The sequence below is a fragment of the Lissotriton helveticus genome, chromosome 3_2, assembly GCF_964261635.1.
Source record: "Lissotriton helveticus chromosome 3_2, aLisHel1.1, whole genome shotgun sequence".
NCBI lineage: Eukaryota > Metazoa > Chordata > Amphibia > Caudata > Salamandridae > Lissotriton > Lissotriton helveticus.
In genome coordinates this window covers 473940211-473959492 of record NC_136062.1, presented here as the reverse complement: position 1 = coordinate 473959492, position 19282 = coordinate 473940211, and the positions used below count along the sequence as shown (strand labels likewise).

The 19282-nt window shown below is 42.1% G+C and overlaps 1 protein-coding gene across 1 annotated transcript in view; it reads left to right on the top strand.

Annotated features, from left to right (window-relative positions):
• Positions 1-19282, top strand: part of LOC144826369 (uncharacterized) — a 377712-nt gene that overhangs the window by 170170 nt on the left and 188260 nt on the right. Inside the window, exon 13 of the mRNA XM_078684697.1 lies at positions 10507-10620. Coding sequence (XP_078540823.1) covers positions 10507-10620 — 114 coding nt within the window. The remainder of the gene's footprint in view (positions 1-10506; positions 10621-19282) is intronic.

Below are 19282 nucleotides of genomic sequence, written 5' to 3'. Positions count from 1 at the left end.
AATGCAGTTTCGGTAATTTTACCGATTTGGTAAATTACCGATTCGGTAAAATTACCGAATCTGCATTTTCTTATGCCCCTACATCTCAGTATCCAAATACCGGTCGGTAACGGCTGAAAATCGGTATTTTCGGCCGTTACCGACCGGTATTTGAATACCTACATCGGGCCCTCAGTCTTTAGTAGAAAGATGTTATATTCTGTAGTACAATAATACATTCTGTATTATAATGATATATTCTGTAGTACTTAGATGTTATATTCTGTAGTACAGTGTTACGTTCAGTATTTTAATGATATATTCTGTAGTACAATATTACATTCAGTATTATAATTATATATTCTGTAGTACGTAGATGTTATATTCTGTAGTGGATTGACACATTCAGTATTATAATTATATATTCTGTAGTACAATGTTACATTCTGTATTATAATGATATATTCTGTAGTATGTAGATGTTATATTCTACAGTGCAATGTTACATTCAGTATTATAAGTATATATTCTGTAGTACATAGATGCTATATTCTGCAGTACAGTGGTACATTCAGTATTATAATTAGATATTCTGTAGTACATTGTTACATTTAGTATTATAATTAGATATTCTGTTGTACATAGATGTTATATTCTGTAGTGCAATGTCACAATGAGTTTTATAATGATATCCTGTAGTAAAATGTTACATTCCTTATTATAAATATGTATTCTGTAGTACGTAGATGTTATATTCTGTAGTACAATGTTACATTCAGTTTTATAATTATATATTCTGTATTACAAAGATGTTATATTTTGTAGTGCAATGACACATTCAGTATTATAATGATATATTCTGTAGTGCAATGTCACATTCTGTATTATAATTATACAATCGGTAGTAAGTAGTTGTTATATTCTGCAGTGCAATGTTACATTCAGTATTACAAGTAAATATTCTGTAGTACGTAGATTGTTATAATCTGTAGTACAATGATACATCCTGTATTATAATTATATATTCTGTAGTACGTGGATGTAATATTCTGTAATTCAGTATTATAATTATATAATCTGTAGTACGTAGATGATATATTCTGTAATACAGGGTTACATTCTTTCTGTAGTACTGTGATATATTCCATAGTATGGTGATATATTCTGTAGTACACCGATATTGTATTCTGTAGTACAAAGATACATTTGGTATTATAATGATATATCCTGTAGTACTGTTATATATTCCTAAGTATGGTGATATATTCCATAGTATTGTGATATATTCTGTAGTACACCGATGTTGTATTCTGTACAATGATACATTCTGTATGATGATTATATCATTTGTAGTAGAAACATATATTCTTAAGCACACAGATGTTATATTCTGTAGTTTAACTATACATTCAGTATTATAATTAGATATTCTGTAGTATATTGCTACATTTAGTATTATAATTAGATATTCTGTTGTACATAGATGTTATATTCTGTAGTGCAATGACACAGTCAGTTTTATAATGATATATTCTGTAGTACAATGTTACATTCTGTATTATAATTATACATTCTGTAGTACGTAGATGTTATATTCTGCAGTGCAATGTTACATTCAGTATTATAAGTAAATATTCTGTAGTACGTAGATGTTATATTCTACAGTACGATGTTACATTCAGTATTATAATTATAAATTCTGTAGTACGTAGATTTTCTATTCTGTAGTGCAATTACACATTCTCATAATAATTATATTTTCTGTAGTACAAAGATATAGGGCCCGATGTAGGTCGGTAACGGCCAATTTCGGCCGTTACCGACCGGTATTTGTGATTGGACATGTAGGTGGCCTGAATTGTACCGATTCGGTAAATTTACCGATTCGGTAAAATACTGAATCGCTAAAGTTACCGAATCGGTGAATCAAGATGTAGGTGGCACTTTAAACAGTGCCACAGGCCATTACCGATTCATAATTTACCACCAAATAATATTTGGTGGTAAAGTATGAATTTCTGTGTACATGCACATCTGTGCATGTACACCGGTGCCATGTGGCACACATACATGCCAGGGCATGTATGTGTGTCACATTGCACACAAGCCAGAATCTGGGGTGCAACAGGGTGTCAAAGTGACACCCTGTTCCCCTTGTAAATTCGGTAATTTTACCGAATCGGTATTTACCGATTCGGTAATTGCCATTGATTCCAATAGGCCTCAAGGCCCATAGGAATCAATGGCAATTTCCGAATCTGTAAATACCCAATCGGTAATTACCGTTTTTTCCGATTCGGTAATTGAATCGATAAAAATACCTAAATCCCGATTGCCAGTTCTTAAATACCGAATCGGTATGATTCGGTATTTAAGAATCGGTAATCTGGGATTACCTACATCGGGCCCATAGTCTTTAGTACAAAGATGTTATATTCTGTAGTACAATGATACATTCTGTATTATAATTATATATTCTGTAGTACATGGATGTAATATTCTGTAGTACAGTAGTACATTCAGTATTATAATTATACAATCTGTAGTACGTAGATGTTATATTTTGTAATACAGGGTTACATTCTTTCTGTAGTACTGTGATATATTCCATAGTACGGTGATATATTCTGTAGTACACCAATGTTGTATTCTGTAGTACAACAATACATTTGGTATTATAATGATATATCCTGTAGTACTGTTATATATTCCATAGTATGGTGATATATTCCATAGTATGGTGATATATTCCATAGTATGGTGATATAGTCTGTAGTACACCGATGTTGTATTCTGTAGTACAATGATATATTCTGTATTATGATTATATCATTTGTAGTAGAAACATATATTCTTAAGCACACAGTTGTTATATTCTGTAGTATAACAATACATTCAGTATTATAATAATATATTTTGTAGAGCAAAGATATAGTCTGTAGTACACAGATGTTATATTCTGTAGTACAATGATACATTCAGTATTATAATGATCTGTGCTTTTAGCGACTCTTGCAGCGTTTCCATCAGTTTAGGTAGTTATGATACCTGGAGGAAATCATGTATCGCGTTGGGGTTTGTTATCTCTCCCCCTCACATGGGCAGACCACGGGGCTGTCAATTGGCAGATAAAACGTAAGAAAACAATCTGGCACAGGGCTACCCATCATCAAACCCCGAGCCGAGCCTGGCATAAAATTCAGCCAAATGAATTAAAAGATATCCTGACCTCAGTACCATAGCATTTAGAAGAAAATCTGGAACAATGCGTAGAAACCTTTTCACTTCTGCTAAAAATGTCTTTAGCGATGGTAGCACCTGTCAAACTAAGAACCTTAGAAAAGAAAGTCTCCTAACCATGGTACTGCGAATCTCTTAAGACATCTAGGCAGGACTGTCACAAACCAGAAAAGAAATGGAGGGGAAAAAAAGAAGATGAGGAGAAAATTATCTATAAAAACAAACTAGCTGTACCTAAAAAACCTATAATTGCGGCAAAAACTTCCTACTACTAAAACTAAAACTAGCCTGTGATGTGAAACAAAACCCTCTTCTCATTATAAAAAAGTTAGTGGTACCTGCCAGCCACATTACTGCAGTAATAAATAAAAACATATGTGGCACGGTGACCAACTTTTTTCAAGAAAAGATTTCAAACATTTTCAGTAAACTCAATACTGGTAGAACTGCTTCCCAACTGAACGGGCAACCTCCAGCTACCACTTCAGTTCAAGCCAGTTTTTCCACTTTTAAGCCCCCTTCGAAAGAAAAATTAACTAAGCTAATTACATCAATCAAATTAGGTGCCCTGCAAGACCTCTGCCCCCCTAAAATAATTCACTTGATCCCGGCTCAAATGGCACAATACATGGAGCAAATCTTTAACAGGATGTTTGCCGAAGGAATCTTCCCATCATAGTGGAAACTGGCCTCAGTTTTCCTGAACTAACTGGGCCCATTCTTGGAACCCACAAACAAAGTACAAAATCTCAGTTTGGCGTTAGATACTTAACTGAAGCTTAAAGATCAGGTGGACAGAAATACATCCGCCTCCTTTGGTTCTCTGAGGCTGGTAAAAAAAGATAAAAAAGTTGCTACCCCCAAACTTTTAAAAACTTTGATCTCCCTGATACTTTCAAGGATTGACTATTGCAATAGTCTCTACCTTAACATTGTGGTAGGTCCCATGAAAAGGCCCCAGACTCACAAAATGCTGCCCCCAGCTTCCTCTTCAAAATTCCAAAATATGAGTCTGCTAGAGAAGCCATTAAGAAACTCCACTGGCTATCGGTTAGGCAATGCTGCAAGGTCAAATTCTTATGCCTGTCCTATAAAGCATTGCATGGCCAGGGATGTAAATGTAAATGTATTTATATAGCGCAAATCACCGACATGGTATCTAAGCGCTTGCTTAGGGAACCCGTCCTGCTATTCCCCTGTGAGATACCCCGGCAGGGTGTTCACAAGGTGAAAGCCAGGCATCCCGCCGCGAGGGCAGGGTGTCCACAAGGTGAAAGCCAGGCATCCCGCCGCGAGGGGCTGTAGTGGAGATTAAGCAAGCTATTGCCCAGAGTTGCAGAGTGTGACCCCGTGAGTTGAGTAGGCACCAGAGTGAGAATTGTCGAGTCTGTGGATTATTATTATTTTTTGAGCCTGAGACCTGCCGAGGCGGGGAATTGAACCCTGGTCCACGGCCGATCTCAGCTTCCGGGTCTGCCGCCACTAACCACTGAGCTACGCTTCTCCACTACTTTCAAGGAGAAGCTCAGGTGGTATATTCCAGGAAGGACTCTTCGCTCTGGCTCTGCCATGAACTTGACGGTCCCCTCATTTAAAAGGGACACTTGGGTGGCAAGAGCTTTTTCAGGACCACAGCAGTGCTCTGTAACAGACTACCTTTGACACTAAAAGCCGCTTCCTCCCTACTCACCTTTAGATAGGCTATAACCTTTTTGCCGCGGCAGACATTCCGCCGGGGTGCGGCCGAATCCGACGTGTGCGCATATCATACGACCCCTGGCCGTCCTACGCACACGCCCACCATGACATCGGATGGCCGGGGGGCATCCGATGAATCGAAAAGGTTACAGACATGGCTCTTCTTGCAAGACTAGCAGAGTCCGAAGCTCAGCAAGTAGCCTAATTTTCCAACTGATCTACACCCAGACCCACCTCTGACAGCGCCTAGACGCCCTCGGGCATGAGTTCACCCTCTACAAGTCACATTTACATTACATTACATTTACAAAGGTTGAAACAGAAGCAAATTATCGAGGCTGTAACAAATAATTAATTGGCCGATTGGACAAAGCCAAGCACAGCACCCCAGTCAGTCTTCCAGTGGTTAAGTCACATAGGCCAGGCCATGGAAACCTGCCCTTCCTCTTCCAACATCTGAAGCTGCATAGCTTGTGCTCCAGGCCTCCATAAAGAAGGTCAAACCGAACAAGTTCCCATCTTCGCCGCAGATAGGAAATCGATGTGCATCGATGCATTCAGCGAAAGAAAATTTTCCTCCGCTACTTTGCCCCTTCGATGCCAAAACGTGGTCTGTGTGCACTTGCTCTTCTTGACATGGCCAGTGAGATCTTTCCGTCCGTCCTTGACAAAATCAGGACTAAGTATGGGCGAAATTTGCGAATTCGCGGTCCGCAAAATCCGCAAATTTGTGCGAACTTGCAATTTTTTTTATTTTGGCGTGTTCCCTGTTTTTTTCTTTCAGCGCGGCTACCGCGAACGTACCCATGTGGTCGTTTTTGGGCGTGGCCATCTTGTTCGCGGGAGGAAAACAACTCGGCAAACTCAGAATCAAGGTAAGTCAACGCAGCACGCGAGAGATTGTATTTTAGAAGCGCGAACAAGTAAAAAATATTTGCGAACTTGCGAATTGCGGATTGTTTGGCAATTTCGTGCGATTCGCGGATCGCGAAATTGCCAAAAATCCGCACATTTTGAGAGCGGAACGAATTTTTCAGCCCATGCTTAATCAGGACAGCTTATGCACAAACAATTCAGGGCAGGCAGGATGCAGGAAAATATGTGTTGTTGGTCGGCCTCGACCCAAAGAGACTTTAGGCCCTTCCTTGGCCTCTAGTGTTGTAAGCGGGCATCATGCCTGGATATTAGCCACTGGGTTTTCTTTTGCAAAAAAATCTATTTCTTTATTATGCATTAATAACTAATAAAAGTGATGTATAGAATTCATTTTAAAAAGACTAATAATACTTTATTAAATTAAAAAAAAGTTACTAAAATATTTTATAGTTAAATGTTTTATTTTTTAGATTTTTTTAAACATGAAATTATATTCATTTATGTGTTTAACTGTTTTAAATAATTTTATTTAACATTATTTTCTTTGGGTTTATTTTTCAAGGTCTTACCTCCATTATTTTCTTTGGGATGATTTTGCAGTAGCAGAGTATCAGTGGTCGTCCATTTGCGGTGCTAGACTTACTGCAGTTTCCTTTTTGGCAGGAGGAACTTACACTCGTAAATGTTACTCATACCCCTTTTTTGGAGGTGGAGACATATTTGTCCTCACTTTTGAGTACACGTATACTCTGATATTTTGACCACCGAAAGTAGTAAAGTTTGTCAAAAGTGTAAAGTAAATTACACGTCTAAATTACTCACAGGTATAAGATATATTTGTGAATAGCTCCAAATATGTTGGTCTTCTCGACCCTCTTACGTTTGCCTGATCACCTTTCTTTAGTCAAGTAACCTGTCTGATGAGGTTCTAAAAGTTTAATGCACATGTTTCTGCCAAGACCCTTCGTTATGCCTCAATGAGCCCTTACCTTGGTCCTCACAGCTCTGATGGGAGTGTCGTTCGAGCCTATGCACAGCTACTCGCTACTGCTTCTCACTATCAAAACATTTCTCTTTTCGTCATCACTTCCGCGTGCTATGTCAGTGAGTTGCAGGTGCTGTTAGTGCAACCTCTGTACACAACTTTCTTTCTTGACAAATTAGTGCTGAGAACCCAGGTTTGCTTTCTCCCACAGGCTGGCCCTTCCACATGGGTCTGTGTCCCTAACATTTTCTCTTGATGACATCCCTCAATGAGGAGTACAAGCTCCACCCTACTTGACCTGAGGATAGCCCCTAGGTTTTTGACATAGAGCCCACAACAGAATATTCTGTTGATGACCTGCGCTTTGCGGCTTTTCTGATGCTAAGAAGGGGAAGGTGGTGGAGAAATGGATCCTGTACAGGTGGAAGGTCCTGTGATTAAGGCAGGCTGGGAGCAACACCCTGGGGGCCAAGGAGCTCGTTGCAATGTAGCCAGTGCTGCCTCCGCATCATTGGCGAGGGGCTTTCCTGATCTAGACATCTGCTGGGCTGCTACAAGGGCGTCACCAGGTGTCATACAGGTAGATTCATCAAGCATTTTTGCGAGCGCAAACGGTGCGAATCGCAATATTCGGCCGTTGCGCCCACAAAAATGGCATTTGGAATTCATCAATGGGTCATGGACTCGCAATTTGAAAAATCGCAAATAATTGCGATTTCTCAAATTGCGATCGCATTTAAGGAATCTCAATTAGAGATTGCTTAAATGCTATTCATGAACCTTTGAAAAATTGCGAATTCGCTATTTTTTACCGCTATTTAGTCTGACTTCGTGGTAAATAGCGAAAACTTAGAAAAATGCACTTTAGTGCATTTTTCTAAATTGTATGTTACACACACACATGTCCTTTGGACTGGTGTGTGCGCAACATCAGTCTACATTGACATTTCAGGGGTGCAACAGGGTGTCCTTTGGACACCCCTGGCACCCTTGAAATCGCATCCTTATTTGCGATTAGCAATTTGCTAATCGCAAATAAGGAAGCTGTAGAAATCGCAAATAAAATTGCGATTTCTACATGAATCCCGTTTTGCAAGTCCTTAATAGCGATTCCTTAATAATCGCTATTAAGGACTCACAAAACGGGACAATGATGAATCTGAGGGATAGAGTGTAACAGTTTTAATATCGTACCGTACGCTGATGATACGCAACTTATTATCACCCTCTCTCAGGATGAAGCCAACATGGCGTCTCTGCTGAGGTCCTGTTTATCGGATTTGGCTGAGTGGTTGGACCTCAGTTCCTTGAAACTTAATCCTGGAAAACTGAGGTCCTTATTCTTCGTAAGCAGCCTTCGATCTCGTTCTCTGCTTGGTGGCCCGACGAGCTGGGGAACTACTGGTTCCTAAGCAAAAAGTTAAGAAATTAGGCATCTGGTTATATGTAAAGCTCTCGTTTGACAGCCAGATTATAAGCCTAGCGGGGAAGTGTTTTGGGATCTTAAAAACCTTAAAAAAGATCATTGGACTCCCTCCAGAAACCACTAGAAAGAGTGGATCAGGTCCTGATCACATCTAGGCTGGACTACTGCAATGTCTTGTATCGGGGAGTCTCACAGTACCGACTGGCGAAACTCACGCGTGTGCCGAACGCGGCAGCTCGTCTACTGTCGCTTACGGGATCTGCTTTTGCTAAATTGTATTGGTTGACTGAGAGAGAAAGGCTTTTTGTTAAAGCTATGTGCTACTGTTACAAAAAATTTAACAATAATGGCCTTCATTATCTGCATTGTTTTGTTAAATCCTACACTCCTGGAAAGAATTTAAGATCATTAGGAGCCTTTTTGGCTGCATTCCTGTTGTAGAAAGAGTATACATTGGGGAAAACGCTTTCAGTTACCTAGCACCAAGAAATGGAATTCTCTTCCCTTTTCTCTCAAACAGGAGAAAACTGAATCTATATATATATATATATAAAAACGAATGTATGTCTGTCTGTATGTCTGTCTATTTGTCCTTTATGCATTACTACACCATTCATCCGATCGCCATGAAACTTTGGGAAGTTGTTGAGTACACTCCTGCGAAGGTTTCTGGCATAATTGTTTTTTAAATATAGGCCCCCCAGGGCCCTCATAATCTTTTGAATACTGATGTACACACCAGACAGAAAAACAACAAATCGTGTATCCACAAGCACTTGAATAAATAAATTGAATTAAAACACCATTCATCCGATCGCCATGAAACTTTGGGAAGTTGTTGAGTACACTCCCGCGAAGGTTTCTGGCATACGTTTTTTAAAAATATCGGCTCCCCAGGGCCCTCATAATCTTTCGAATACTGATGTACGCACAAGACGGAAAAACAAAAATTTGTGTATCCACAAGCACTCGTATAAATAAATAGAATTAAAACAGCATTCATACGATCGCCAGGAAACTTTAGGAAGTTGTTGAGTACACTCCCGCGAAGGTTTCTGGCATACATATTTTTTTAAATATCGGCCCCCCCAGGGACCTCATAATCTTTCGAATACTGATGTACACACCAGACGGAAAAACTAAAAATCGTGTATTCACAAGCACTCGAATAAATAAATAGAATTAAAACGACACTTTGAAATGTTTTCCATGTTAAAATGAATAAGTTTCAATAAAAATGACACAGTGTAAATTGAATGTTATCATAACGAGTTTCCTTGCATTTTCTTTCTTCGGAGATCGCAGCAACGCGCAACGGGTAAGCTAGCTATTATTATTACAAAAAAACTAAACACTCACTAATTCAGATCGACCTGATTGAGACTGCCTTTGATTGGTGGTCTGATCTGTATTCGGTTGTGAAACCTCAGCGCTGGGACACTTTGTTAGAAGTAACTAGGCACATTATAAATTACTTTAATATCATTACTTTTATTATAAGTATTACTCCCTACAGTTTAGTGTGCAGAGAGGGTCATTTTGCTGGCTCAGTTTTGCAGGACCTGTTGAAATTAGTCCACTCCTCAAATCCTCCACCTTTTGGAAGCTGCAGCTCGGGTATATAGTTGAAAGGTAAGTAATGTGTAACTGTAAGTAATTTGTTTTTTTTATGGATACTACTAACCGCAGATCTCTCACTGCACTTCGTCCTCCTGTTCTGCTGAGCGGACTCTGTTCATGTTAAAAAGGTCCCACATTAGTTGGCACACTGTCACCTCCAGCTTGTCATGACTTTACCATTGCTGAGCTAAGCCCGAGGGCGCCATTTGCTGCCACATAGTAGCAATTCCTGTTGAAAATCCGAATCCAGTCTGGTGCCTGGGACCATTGTAAGGGTGAGGAATCTGCAGCTCGATAGAGCACCCACCAGAAAGAGCGTTACCGAAGGTAAGTAACTTGTTCCAAGAGAACCTTCTGTTTTACAGTGATGAGTACAATCGATGGCACCAACGTGTCAGAGACGTGCATGCTGTGTCGGCAACTACAGATACACATGCAATCTGCACGCCAACTCCTAAAGCAGCTCTTCTCAAATCCAAGCCGTCAGTAGCCAGCACAAAAGATTGTATGCCAACCTGCATACTGTGCCAATCAATCAGCATTTGTATAGCGCAGCACTGTTGCCCCTAGGGATACCTGGGCGCTGTGGATGCCAGGCTCTTTGCTCTCCTGCTGCCCGCATGCCTTGGTCATTGAAACTGCTGCCTAGCTGCTGGTGAACAGGCTTTGTTTCCCTTTCCAGATCTGGAATATTCGATTGGGGGTCTGCTCCAGGACATTATTCGGACACAATGGCCCCGTCTGGTGCCTGGCCCTGGCAGATGGGCTGCTGGTCAGCGGATCTCAGGATACCAAGGTGAGTCCGGAGCTGGGGGAATAGAAACTGGCAGGGTATTCCACCTGAGGAAGGGAGGTGGGAGAGAGAGCAAGGGGGGCTGGTAGGAGGTGTAGAACCAAGGCAGAAGGGGACAGAGGAACAACAAGCATTGGTAACTGCATTAGGTTTCACCTATCGAATTATTAATAAGCTGTTTTTTGTTGTAAGTTGTAGCTTGCTGAGTAGTTGTACAATATAAGTTCTAGAAAATCTATTAAAGTGTTTTGACTTGTTTATGTATAAAAAAGCAATATATTGTGCTGTTAATAGTGATATTCATTGATGTAAAAGGAATATTATATGTGTAGAGGAGTTCTGATAACTTCTGGGCCTAGTGCCACTGCACCTTATGCATCATTCACATCATGCCCCTGTTGTCTACAAGGTAACTGCACTTTTGACTACCTGTTTAGTAGTCACATATAGCAATGTTATATGTTTAGAGGAGTTCTGACAACTTTTGGGCCTGGTGCTACTACACCTGCTGCACCATTCAGATCATGACTCTTTTGTCTGCAAGGTAACTGCACTTTCTATTGCCTGTGTAGGAATAAAATATAGCAATATTTGATGTTTAGTGGGGTGCTTGGAGCTTTTGGTTCTTGCACCAATGCACCTGCTGCACTATTAAAGTCATTACCCTAGTTGTTTGGTAGTAAAATATAGCAATAATAGGTGTTTAATGGAGGTATGACTCCTTTCGGCCCTGGTGCCACTACACTTCCTGCACCACTTAAATCAAGCCCCTTTAAATTGCGAGGTAACTGTAATTGTTACTGCCTGTTTAGTAGTGAAATATAGCAATATTAGGTGTTTAGAGGAGTTCTGACAACGTTTTGGCCCGGTGCCACTGCATCTGCTGCACCATTCAAATTATGACTCTAGTGCCTGAAAGATAACTACACCTGTGACTGTCTATTTTGTTGTAAAATATAGCAATAATCTGTGTTTATTGGGCTGCCTGGAGCTTTTAGTCTCTGTGCCCCTGCACCTGCTGCACTATTAAAATCATGACTCTGGCGCTTGCTAATTAACTTCACTTGTTGTGACTGCCTGTTTAGTTGTAAAATATAGCAAGAGTAGGTGTTAAGAGGAGTTCTGATAACTTTTGGACCCGGTGCTTCTGCACCTGCTGCACTATTCAAATCATGACCCTGTTGTCTGCAAGGTAACTGAACTTTTTTGGTTGCTTGTTTAGGAATAAAATATATCAATATTATGTGTTTAGTGGGTGCCTGTACCTTTTGGTCCCTGTGCCACTGCACCTGCTGCACTATTGAAATCGTGACCCTAGTGCTTGCTAGATAACTGCACTGATTACTGCCTGTTTAGTTATAAAATATAGCAATATTAGGTGTTTAGAAGAGTTCTGACAACTTTTGGACCCGGTGCTACTGCATCATGACCCTGTTGTCTGCAAGGTAACTGCACTTGTGGCTGCCTGTTTAGTAGTAAAATATGGCCTAGCTCTTGTATACTAACTTTATTTTTAACGTGCAATGTTTTTGCAACATTTAGAATTTGATAATGACTAAAAATCGATCTGGTAATGCCTACAAAGAGCAAAGAAAGGCACTGAGGTATGAATAGGAAAGGCCACAAAGTTTCTGTGGGAACAGATCTGATCTTGACGGTGAATGGGGCTTAAACAGTGTGTAGGAGAGTAGGGTCTGCTATCCTATGGTCACCCCAAATTTTTGCTTTTTGCTTCACTGGTTTTCGACTTACTGAGGCTGTGGGCCTTCTAATCAGACCCCCAGCCTGCTGTTCTCTCTCTAAATTAGTAATACATGTGCTATAGGTACATACCACAATTGGAAATGGACTCCTTGTCAGCCCCTGTACCATGCACTATAGGTGCTCAGGGCATAGGTGCCACCAAGGCCTACCAGGGGCTGCAGCATATCTTTTGCCACCCCTGGCTGGTTCTTAAATTGACACAACTGGCTGATCACTCACCTGGCCTGTCTGCAGCTGTCGGGAACAACTCCCTAAGCTGTTCCAGGATAATGCCATACCATATACTATTAAGTGCATTATAATCCTCGCGGTTATATAGCAACTTTGGTTTGGCTTTATCAAAACATGTCGTGTAAGGTGTCATACGATTTGGAATACTATCCCCTCGCCAGTTCTGGCGACGGGGATAGCATTCCACCCCTCTAGAGGGAGAAGACATGTTACTTTACTGAAATGCGGTTGATTTTTAAAAGAGCCTCAGATCCACAAAATGGATGCTTCTGCCACAGACACGGGTCTGACCCCCTGCAACTGACCAAAACTCAGCCAAGGGGTCCTGGACAACGGGTTTCCTGTCGCAGGGAGGTGTCCCACCTCCCCAGACAGGAGATAGTGGATTGTAGCAGGGAGGTTTGAAAGAAACCAGACACTGCATTGTGGAAAAGTAAATTTTGCCATGTTCTGTGTCCCTACGTGTCATCCATCATATGTTATGTGTGCATGATTAAATATGCATATGTATTCCCCATGTCCGATTAATGACGCAATTACAGTTGTGTCCACCTCTAGTATGCCAGTTTCCAGCCCTCGTGAATACTACGAATATCAGGCCTATGTAAAGCTACGTTGCCACGTTTCTCAGTGTGCACGTTATTCCATTATAAAGTCCCCGTTTCTAGGCCTCAAAAGGGCCTGGACACCAGATTCAGCTCCTGTCTCCTGAAGCCTCGCTGAGGAGCGATACAGCCCCCACCTGTATCCTCGACCCTTCACTTACTTCCTGCCTCGCAGTGCCCGGTCCAGCCTGGCTCTGCCTCTGAGTCTGCCAAAAGTATGTTATAGTTCCAGTTATCAGTTCAGTCCTCCTTCTCTGCATTCCTAAGTTACTGAACTGCATCAATAGTTTCCGTCATTGTCTAGCCTTCACGTCTCCACGTTAGAGAAATACTGCATTTAATGGTCATTTAATATTCTTCAACACGCACTACATGTAGAATAATGCATGGTCCAGTCTTAGAATCAAGTCAGCCTTTCCCCTCCTGACTTCTAGTTTATATCAACATGTTCTCTAAACATCAGATACTAGATACTGTTTAGGTACATGTCGCCCTGACTCTCCAGACTTCAGTCTCTGCTCCTAGCACAGAGTTCATAGCCCCCAGCTTCTCCTAGTGATACGTCATTGCTAGTTTGCGCGCACCATCAGGTTAGAGGTCCCGGCTCCTTAGGTAGCCCCCTCCATGGTTTCCGCCCTATTCATGACATATTCTGTTACGTTTGCATCACATGTCTATGTATACGCCCAGTTACACCTACTTTCGCCCTTATCTTTCGCGACTGCTACGCGTCACGCCTTCTGCTCCACCCACTGCTACGCCTACTGCAATGTAATGCTATGTGTTTGCGTTATGTATATATGCTCATGTATTGTTATTAAAAGTCAGCGCGCTCATCCCAGATCCAGCCCCAGCAGCTGCTGGGCCCTGCCATCCTATTCCTATGCAGGTTGTCCTGTTCCTGTCCTTATGCTGTATTAAACCTGCAAAACTCCTACTACCTCGAATCTTGACTCTTATTTATTGAGCTATCTGTTATGATATATGTCTAGTCAAAAAGAGAGGTATTATTTATTTATTTACCACATAATGGCGCCCGAATAGGGACTTGCCCTTTCCCCACGCGTCGGTGAAGCCACGCCGACCCCCTGACCCTCTGCAGTCGTGACGGAACTCTTCTGTGCACCGGCAGATATTTCTGCTTCAAGTATCCCTCAGGCCCACGGAGGAGACGGAGGAGGCGGTCCAGCATCCAAACGAGACGGTGGAGGAACGCGGCGAGTCCCGACCAGAGCCCAAGCCAAGAGTCCAAGGTCCGAGGTATCTGGAGGCCCACCCGTAACTGAAGTCCGAAGTTCGTCGTCCGTCGTCGTAGCAGTCCAGTCCGATCCGAGGCCTTCCGTTCTTGCTGCCCGGTGAGTACCATTACTGGGGTAGTATCTAGACAGGGTCAATCTAAATTGACTCTGGTCCGTGGGTTGGTGGTACACAGACTCACAAACGAAGTGTTCACCTAGGTGGATACGGGTCTTGATGCGTCCCTTTATGGGACCGGTATGTTCCGTACTGTTTCAGCAGTGCATCCAGTAACTCTAGTCTGTTCCGTTCTCGAGAAATTCTTGTGTTTCTGCTTTCAGTATTCCAGGTAATATTCTGTCCGAACTGTTATGTTATGATGTTGTTCAATGTATTTCCAATGTCGTGGTATGCCTGAATTGTTCTCCCAATTGTTATTGTTCCTCGTGTATTGTATTGTGTTCCGATTCAAGTTTACAATGTCTCTCTTTTCGAGATTACGTCAGCTAAAAACTAGAAAGGGTTTGTTAGAAGAAGCAGTTCCTGTTCCGCCGAGGGACAGTCCAGGTCATTTTATGTATCAGAAGCATGGCATAAGCGCCATATTGTATCTAGATTTATGGGTAGAGTATACCAAACAGTTAGAAGAAAAATATAGATGGCCCGTATCGGGTACATGGGATGCCGAGTGCATCATGCGAGTAGAAGAAGCATTATGGAAAAAGAAAGCCAGACAGTCACAGAAAGATGCCATCGAGTTATGGCGTAAAGAATCTCATAAAAGAACCGAAAAAGAAATCAGAAAGTCAGAATTAAGTAGAGAATCCTTGGAACGAGCCCAAGAAAAAGAACTAATCGAGATTGGTGAACAAGTCAAAGCCGAACAGTCAGACAGACAGAGGCATGCCCTTAATAGGGGTATGTATCCTCTCCTTGCCGAGGGCTTGCCAAAAGCGACCCCAGAGGCATCCAGTAATTTCCCGCCACCATTAGTTCCGACCAAGCTACTTCACAAACAGACCGCAGCTGATATTTTTATTTCGTCCTATTTGGACGACACAGTCCCAGAATATGCAAATCCTGTTCGCGCTCCGCCAGTCCCTGTAAATCAGGCACTTCCCGCTCCTCCAGACACCGGAGTACCTGTTACGGTACCCCCGGTCCAGCCCGCCATACAAGTCCAGCCTGCATTTCCATTTCCCACTCTGCCAGGACGAAGAGCCTCAGTAGACCTAGACTCTAGTTTAGGGGCCGCAGGGGGAGGTACTCCTCAAACCCCGCCGCCACACAAGCGTTTAACGACAGCCGAATTACATGCACAAGCGTCACAGCGTACGCCTAGACATCAGACTGTGGCAGAAATAAGAAAATCCCTTGCCGAATGCGGCTATGATCCAGTCCCAGGCGAGGATAATATGGTTTTATATTCATTCCGCGTAAGAAAGGTGGCCGAGTATCTAGTCACCTTACCGAATATGAAAGAAGATCTAGACAGAATATATTGTTTCATCCGTACAGGGGATGATCCAGAAAGTATTAGCGAGGCCATGTCTCAAAGGAAAGCCGAGATCCAGCTCATGATATTAAAGTTTCTGATCAATTGTCTAATAAGAGAACAAGATTACCCGTCTAAAGATCCGGTCGAAATGAGAACCCTGACAAGGTGGAGTGATAATATAGCCGAGGGTAAGCACAAGACCGTCGGTGCTGTGGAGCGTATGTACAAGAAAATCCGTAGAGAAATAATAAAGATACACGAACAACGTAAAGCAGCACAAGTAAGCGAGAAAGAAAGTAACTCTGATACTGAAGAGGTAGAGGACGAGAATCCCGCCAGAATAGCGTATGTAGGAAAATCTAGATTTCCAGATCGCCATTTACGCCTAGAACACAAGTCTATTTTCCATCATCCAGCACCAGAACAAGGTTCACTAGAACAAGTATTCCAAGCTACCGATCACATTCTGAAATCACGAATCGGTTACAGTGAGTTAAGTACCATGCATGAACAAGAACTAGCCCGATCAGCAGTCCGATGGATTACTGATTCTACCACTTTTCCAGACGAAATAGTGGCACAAATGTTTCTGAAAATGCCCCCAGCCGAACAACGACTGGTGGGTATGTATATGATCCAGCACCTCATTACATTGTATGAGGGTCAGCACTCTGATCCAGGTCCGTTACATGATGTCCTGAACGAGTTACTCCAGTATAGATGGAAAGGTCTAGGTACCGACTTAATTAGTGTCATTCTAGAACAGCGTCACAAATATAGAACGTTTTTGAACCCGCATTTTGTTCATGCCTCACCTCCAGAAGGTAAACCATTTTACATGGAGAGACAGAATCCGTTACGAGAAGTCCACCCAGTTAAAGGAACGGGTGGCGAACTAGAACGAGTGTTTGTATACACTCCAATAACAAAGATGGAACTCCTCGAGATGAAGAAATTAATTCCCTGTCATGACAAAGATCCAGCAGGGTTCCATAGAGAATTAAAAGACATGCTCCTTATGGGGGAATACACGTACCCAGATATAATTAAAATGTTAAAGGTTCTGCTGCCCGCAGGGGTGTATGAAAAGCTCAAGGAAAAAGAATGGGAGGTGGGAGAGAAAAAGATCGATTGGGCAGTTCTAGAAGCTGAAGACAAGGCACGAGTACCAGGTACCGGTCTTGGAGATAAATGTAAAGAATTACCAGAATTATTAATACAAGTTTTACCTAGATTATTGACAACTAGAAAAGAAGACTGGGATGCAATCTCAGCCTGTAAACAGAAGCAAGATGAGGATATTAGTGATTTTTATTCTAGATTTGAAAAATGTTTCAGTATCAACAGTGGCCTCAAGACGAGTAGTGAGTCATACCCTCACCTTTTTGTTACTAAATTAGTCGAGAATTCAAGCCCACAAATTAAAAATCGAGTTTTGAAAGTCGAAAGTACCTGGCAAGCTAATACCCCGTCCCAGATGTTGCAGATGCTCCAATACCACCAGAATAGAATCAGAGAAGAGCAAGAACACGAGAGAAAACGTATGAAAGACACGAAAATGAAAGTACTAGTTGCACAATCTGTTCCTCAAGACAGTCAGAAGAGGGGTCCGAATCAAGCCAGTCATCCTGCAGCTCCCGTTAAAGGGAATTGCAATTATTGTAAACAGCCAGGTCATTTTATAAATGAGTGTGCAGTTCTGAAACACAACATAGCTACCGGTAAGACTAAAGAAAGACCACGTCCGCCTAGACAAGAACAAGTTTCACAGATTCCTCAGCCACAGAATGCACCACAGACAGTTACAGCACCGCAGCCTATTGCTGCAACACAGCATGTTACATCGCAGATGTACCAGTATGCACAGTCTGAGTATCCAGAGTACCAGCAGTATTCATGAAACAGCCTAGAGAGGGAGGTAGGCTTGCCTCTCATCGAGATACCTGTAGATCAAGAAGGTCCCTATGTTCACAGTCAAGTATTAGGGAAAGACAGAAAGTTTTTGATTGATACAGGGGCAAGTAGGACCACAATTAGTCACGCCGAAGTTCCAGGGGCTCCGCTCTCAGGCTCAAGAAATGTTTCCCTTGGATTTTCAGGAAAACCTATCGTAAATGAGATTTCAAAGCCAGTTACTCTAGAAGTAGGTCCATTGTCCCGTACTACTGATCTGTTACTTACTAAGTCATGTCCAGAAAATCTATTAGGCATTAAAACACTGAAAGAGTTAGGTGCAGTTATATGCTGTTCCCCAGAGGGAATACGATTGTTCCTACGTGACTTCAAGGGTCACTATGTATTACGAGATTTTGATTCAAGACTGTCTAATGTTCCGCAGCACTTATGGGCGCAAGGTCCAACTGATGTAGGTTACATGCAAATCACACCCTATCGTGTGACTCTCAAGCCAGGTGTAGTGTTACCGCGAATCAGACAGTACAGATTGCCACCTGAGGCTGTAGCAGCCTTATCCAAAATTATTGACGAGCTTATGGCTCAAGGAGTGGTTGTAGAAACTGACTCCAATGTATGTAATTCTCCGATCATTCCAGTCATGAAACGTACTGATCCAAATGCAACCCCAGTATATCGATTAGTGATTGACCTACGAGAGCTTAATAAATGTATTATTCCGCAGTACCCAGTTGTCCCAGACATCTCTTCCCTATTAACGGCCATTGATTCCGAAGCCACGTTCTTTACTGTCATAGACCTCAAGAACGCATTTTTCAGTGTCCCTATTCATCCAGACAGCCAGTTCCTTTTCGGATTTTGTTTAAATGGAAGGAGCTATATGTTTACACGAGCTCCTCAAGGCTTCACAGAAAGTCCTAGTATTTACAGTCAAGCACTCAAGAGACAACTAGACAACATTCACATGCCAACTGACACTGCCCTGCTCCAGTATGTCGATGATCTACTGATCACAGCCCGTTCTGAACGTGCTTGCGAGCGAGCATCACTTACAGTTTTGTATTTCCTAGCCGAGATGGGGCACAAGGTGTCCCCTTCTAAGCTTCAATTCTGTGTCCAGCAAGTGGTCTACTTAGGACACTTACTGTCCAAGAGGGGTAGGCAGTTGACACCAGACCGTATCCAGTTAATAGCGAGTCTTCCTCAGCCCAAGACCCAGAAGGAGGTACGTGCTTTTATTGGCCTCACTTCTTACTGCAGACAATGGATTCCTCAGTATGCATTTCTAGCAAAGCCACTGATACAGTTAACGACACAGGAGGCAGCCGTATCGACTGTCCTCCCTTGGACATCTGAACATACACTTAGTTTCAATGAGTTAAAGAAAGCCCTATGCCAAGCTCCAGTTCTAGCTACA